Genomic DNA, 6146 nt, shown 5'->3' on the forward strand with positions numbered 1-6146 from the left:
ACTGAAAAACACATGTAAACACTGAATGTGAAAAACGAATGCATTACTTTATTTCGAAAACATTTGTAAAAGCCCATAAATCATAGAATTACCACATTGTTTCCTCTCAATTTGAAAATGTTGGCTGATACCGATAACCGATGTTAACATTGCAACATCGGACCGATGCCGATGTTAAAAAATGACTAACATCGGACGATACCGATATGATTGGCGATATATTGTGCATCCCTAATGATTTCAACTCACATTCTTTTTCAACAGGTAAAATACATATGCACATATATATTTATATACGTTTTAAATCATTTGAAATTCTCTCTCCATTCAAAAGGAACCCCATGCACTTTGTTTTCAGTTTTATGGCGGTAGAGGGGTCACACCCTTTACGACATTCAACAAAACAAAACATTCCCATTTCCCCATTGTACCCCAGTGTAGTGTGTCCTAACCAGGGGCGGACAGCTCATTCCAGAGGGGAGGATCATATGGCTCTGGGGCGCACGGTCAGGGATATCTCTCTGTGGGGGTCCGTGGCCAAGGGGAGCCATCATTTTTTTGGGCGGACCGGCCATGGAGCTGGCCTGCATCAGGGCCATGCTGGAAAGGACCGCTTCACAGCCAAGCAGCCCTGCCTAGGAAACACAAGACAGCAGGTCTGAGGACAAAGCTACACCACCTAAAACACCATGCATGAAAAACAGGCTGCAATTGCATGTGGTCTGCACACAAGCCATGCCATTAAACGAGCTCCGTCAACAACGACAACATCCTGAGTGACACAATGACTTCAAATCAAGTTACTTTGTAACCATTTTGGTGTTCTTAAAACAAACCCATTTCATATGGTCGCGGACTGAGCTGCTGGGCAGATGGGACATTGCTGTGGGGACGGTGTATGTGAACACGGGGACAGGGGCGGGGACAAGGTCATCCACAGATCCGTCAGTCAGGATGGTCGGGTCTGGTGGGAAGCCACACCCACCTCACTCATCTAGCATTAAAACTGAGGAAGAGGAGGATGTGGATGAAACAGACAAGACATTAAATTACAAGGGTTACACCATCCATTAACTCCAGTTAGGCTAATTTTTTTTCTTCCACATTTACATTTCAAGTTGGCCGCAAAATATGACACGCGTCAAGATTCTTTAATTGTACAAATAATAGAGATCAATAACTGTATATTTAGCTTGGATTTTGTTCATATAGCAGTCTTAAAACACTGTTCAGCTTATTGGTAGGGATGGGTATCATCACGTGTTTTCAGATACCGGTGCTAAAACATTATTTTAAAAGTGTACCGGTGCCTAATCGGTGCCTGAACGATACTTTTTGAAATTTAAAGTGTTGTGGGTTTTTTTTTTTTTTTTTTAAGTGGATTTCAAGCGTAAGCACTACCACTACCATTTGGTTTCAAACAAATCCCTAGACATTAAACAACTTTCCCATATCTGAGTTGTGATTAGGGTATACAATTAATGTCCTGGGTACTATACAGATGAACCAATATCTGTGTAGCTTATACTACCGTACTTCTATTTGGCATAGCTAGATAGCTACCAATAATCCAATTAACCTCACTACTACTTCACAAACAATTATAGTAAATAGGGCTGGGCGATAAAACGATAGCAATGTATATCAGCGATAGACACATCATCAATACAATAACAAAAACAGTTTGATAGTTTAACTCACGGCTGCATGAAAAAAAACAAGAATGCTTCTTCTCCCTGGCTCATAGCCTATCACGTCCCTTGTTAATGGAGCGTGCTACGAGTGACACACAAACAGCCAATCATTTAACAGACAAACCCTGAGCGTGCACCCGCCTAAGCTCATAAACAGCCAATCATGTCCCTTGACAATGGGCAGTGCTAATGACGCGAACAGCAGGTTTGGTTTCACGGCACTACGTTTCAATTCATGTTAACGTAAATTGACAACGTGATAACACATGTTCCATATTAATAACATTAGTGTTACTATTACCCTGCAGTCTTGTGCGACCGGGACATTAACGTTAATATTACACACCAATTTCACAAATGCCGACGTCTGCCCAGCATAAAGTTACTTTGCGGGGCAGCTCATTCACTGAATCACCTAACAATGTTAAACAACCCTGAAATACGCATGACCAAACTTTGTTGTTTGAGAAGGCTGGCAACACTAGGCTATATAAAACATCACCATATCTGTAATAGTGTAAACTACTGCTTGCACTCAGAGCGTAGCGTGTGTGTGAGACAGTGTTAGAATTATTACCTGTGTGCCTTGAAAATAAGGTGGTTCAAAATAAAGTGGTTAAATGCAAACTTTTTTCTCATGTTTTTTTTTACAGTATTAATAAAAACTGGCCATTAAAAATGATCAATGATTATCGATATCTACTGATATGATATTGTTTAGCTATATCGCCCAGCCTTAATAGTAAACATGGTGGTTAACATTAGTGCCCCAATCCAACCACACCACACCACAGGTGTTTTGATGTACTGTGACCACAAAACCAATGAGCAGATCTTAACTAGGCAAAGCACTCTTCCAAAATAAAATACATGATTGCGTGTGCAGTATAATAGGTCCCTTTGTACTCTATATTAACTGCTATCTAAATTAGTGACAATTGGCATTGTATACAACGTATTCTGTAAGATTTGCGGGAAATAATAAAGTTGAAACCCGAGAAAATTAGAATATTGCAGAGAAAAAATTGCAAAAAAAACATTGGCTGAGAGGAGACAAGCTAAAACCTTTACAGCTCAAGATTACAAAACTATTTCATTTCATGACTATGCTTGACGATGGTATACCTAGTTTGAAACTGGAGCAGATCCACCAAGCACGAAATTTCAAATATTCGTTTGACAATTATTTTTTAAATAAAAACTAATATAATTGAAGTATTATAGCAATGGTGTAAGCATATGAAATGGCACCAAGCAGAAATTCAGCACAAACCCACATTTTACTGTAAGCCCTGGTGTTTAGGTACACAGATAAATAACAGATACATAAATGGATACACACAAATGAAATAGGTATACACACATTGAAAAATGATCAGCATCACCCTAAACAACACTCACATTATCTAATTGTTAAAAAATACAATGGAAGTCAAAGTGCATTCAAAACCATTGGCTCCGTTAGGGCGAGACAAAACCAGACCTCTTAACTCTAACTCACCTGAACATACCATGTGTAAGAGTTATTAATATTAGCGATAAAAGCGAGACTTGAGTACTGAACAAGCATTCATAATAACACACGTTTTAACGAATCTAACGGCATTTTAAAGATGAGTGGATTTTATATCTTCAAGTTATTACTAACCCTAACCACTAAAGGGTGATGTTACTGTTACAGCGAACAATAATGCGTGAAAAAGTGAACAACACCTGAAACAGTTTGCAGATTTGCTGCGAGTCTGCTTCTTCTGTTTGTTTTCATAGGTGGTTGGGGGAGGGCGAGGCCCCCTTCCCAAAACTACGAACGCAGCACAAGTATTATTACTACATGCGCCTTGTGGAGTTTAAATTCAAAACAAACAAAACGCCCACTATAATTCTAACCTTAGTTAAATAAATGTGATAAACTTATTATGAATTGGTGTAACGGTAACGATAAGAATACTGAGAAGAGTCTGGGAAGACTAAAGACGCTTCACTTTTGCTATGCAAGTAATTGGTGGGCGTAAATGGGGTACCAACACTTTTTTTTTTAAATAATAATATGCTAACGTTAACTCAATGTTCTGGCAGATGTTGCGTAGACTTTGAGAAAGCAATAGCTCCGGGCCTATAAACGTTACTCGTCTATGCAAAAACACGTCTGTAACGTTATGTTCTTCTAGGTTTGAATGTGTGTGGGGCCATTCATCTACTCCACAAATAACACGAACAGCGTTCACATTACTCGAATCTTGCTAACGTTAATAATGGGTTAAAAACACACAAACAAAGTTTTGCAAGTTATGCTAACGTTACGTTAACTCACGTTACCCTGCTTTCGCCATTTGCGTTAGGTTAGGTAGCTAATGGCACCAGCAAAATAGATAGCTAACGTTAGCGCCGTGGCGAGCTAGTTTCTAGCAGAAGAAATGTAATAGCGTTCATCAAAATTGTGTTGCTTGAGGATCAATTATACGCAGTTTACATCACATTAACGCTACTGATGCGGCCTTAGCACTGCTAACGTTACTCAATCTAGCTTTATCGATGTTGGGCGAGCTTGCTAACCTTAGCTAGCTAGCTAGCTAGTAGCCACTCGCTGGCGCCCTCGCCCAGTGTAACGTTAACTTTGGTAATTGAACAACGTTATGTCCTCACCTGGTCATCTGTTCGAAAGCTTTGCCCTACTAAATTATCTAGCGTTACCAAAATAACGTTAATTGTCCGATTAAATCCTTCTACATGGCCAGAAAACAAGGCACGAGCCTCCGTTCATTCAAGCCAAGATTCAGCGATAAAGATATTCGTGATGGCCGTCGTTGCGAGCGCCTCCCCCCCCTCCCGCTGATTTAGCTAACATTTGCTAGCTGGTTAGCATTGGCTAACACTGACGCTGTACCATTAGGTAACGTTAAATCATTTTGCTGCCTAGTTGGGAGAGTAAATTTGACATCAAACAGCAAACCACTGACTACACAATTAAAATCCATCGAGCATCCATGGAAAATGAACAGCTATTTAGCTACCTTGGAGCTCAGCTCACTCGTCCGACGTTTTTCCGATCCCGTCTAGTTTACAAACACAGGAAACGCCACAGGATGTACCCCCACTCCCCCACACAGGAAAGCCTTCTCCAGCGAGGAGAAAAGGGTCACCATAATAACGATTTCTTCGATCAGCTGTCTATATGCGGACTAGCGCCGACTGTAATCGATGACTATTGTCCAGGAGCTGGTTATTTCGTGGATCGTGGTCTACACGGCCTTGCTCAGTTTGCAGCAGATGCAGGCGAGTCGACTACTAGAGACGCAGAAAACGAAGGAATGGCTGAACACACACATCACACATGATACATCAGACTCGATTATCCAAAGCCTGTGTGTCTGTGTGCCATGTATCAGGTCCACGTCCACTCACTGCAATTGCAGGGTGTGCGACTCTGCTTCGGAATTGTATTTAGAATGCGAGGAATTAAAACATTATTTTTGTCCTTAACTACACAGAAGTATGAACACTGTCTGCTGGTAAAAAAAAAAAAAAATAGAATAACAATAAAATAATAATAATAATAATAATAATAATGGATTCCAATAAAATAATAGTATTATAATTGAACAAAATACAAATGAATGATATTCTACATTTTAGATTCATTATGTTTTCTTTGTTATTGAGCAGCCTGATTTGTATAATGAGAAATTAAATATTTCCAACCCTAAACACATTACATAGATTTCATATAGATAGACATTATGGTAGTTCATTATGGGACAAGGAATTTTGTGACCAGTAAGGCACTGCCTGCCAAAATATATAGGAACTCTTGTTGTGTACATTGTGAAGTTTTGCAAGGCGCTGTAGGCCTATATGTTTTTTATCCACTCTCAGTTCATTGAAATACTTGCACATATGTGTTAGATTAGAAAGTATCAAAATTGCATGTCTTCAACCATCTATATTGATAATATATGATAATTTATTAACCCCCTCAGGGAAATCGTCTATATTTGTTTGTCCTAGGTCAGAGTTGTCTATTCGCTTGTCCAATAGGTCAGGCTGAAGGGTCAGTTGCAGAGCAGCACCCCTGGAGTTGGGAGGGACACAGTGTCTTGCTCAAGGACAGTTGAGCAGAGTGGACGCTTGCCAAGACAGCAGCTGGAACCTGCAGTTGAACGGATGGTATCCCTTCTCCTCACTATGCCATCCTGCTGGCGTCCAGGCAAGGCGTACACAATCATCTAATGCCTGCACAACCACAACCTCTTTGTATACCCATCACAACAAAGTATGTAAGATCAAATATATTTGATTTTCTATTTGTATTTAAACGTTTCTGTTGTTCTGCAGGCAGTTAGTGAGAGTGCAATGGTAACACATCAAGACAGTTTTCACAATCATTGCCCATTCACTCTCCTTCTTACATACTTTTGGTTTTGTGCTGTTGAGAGCAGCACAGACTCATGGTCC

General features: G+C 40.0%; 1 protein-coding gene across 25 annotated transcripts in view; it reads right to left on the bottom strand.

Moving 5' to 3' along the window:
- znf740a (zinc finger protein 740a) overlaps nucleotides 1–4948 on the bottom strand; it is a 36996-nt gene extending 32048 nt beyond the window's left edge. For 23 of the 25 annotated variants that reach the window (XM_083661838.1, XM_083661851.1, XM_083661849.1 and 20 more), the window contains exons 1-3: nucleotides 4706–4948; nucleotides 837–1006; nucleotides 432–635 (exon numbers count right to left, since the gene is read on the bottom strand). In XM_083661838.1, the coding sequence (XP_083517964.1) occupies nucleotides 432–635; nucleotides 837–881 (249 nt within the window). In that variant the 5' untranslated portion in view covers nucleotides 882–1006; nucleotides 4706–4948. Of the gene's footprint in view, nucleotides 1–431; nucleotides 636–836; nucleotides 1007–4337; nucleotides 4450–4705 lie in introns of those variants that run through there. The other 2 variants (XM_083661850.1, XM_083661843.1) reach the window with 2 other exon arrangements.
- Nucleotides 4949–6146: the final 1198 nt, after the last annotated feature.

The sequence above is a fragment of the Poromitra crassiceps genome (assembly GCF_964638095.1).
Source record: "Poromitra crassiceps genome assembly, chromosome: 27".
NCBI lineage: Eukaryota > Metazoa > Chordata > Actinopteri > Beryciformes > Melamphaidae > Poromitra > Poromitra crassiceps.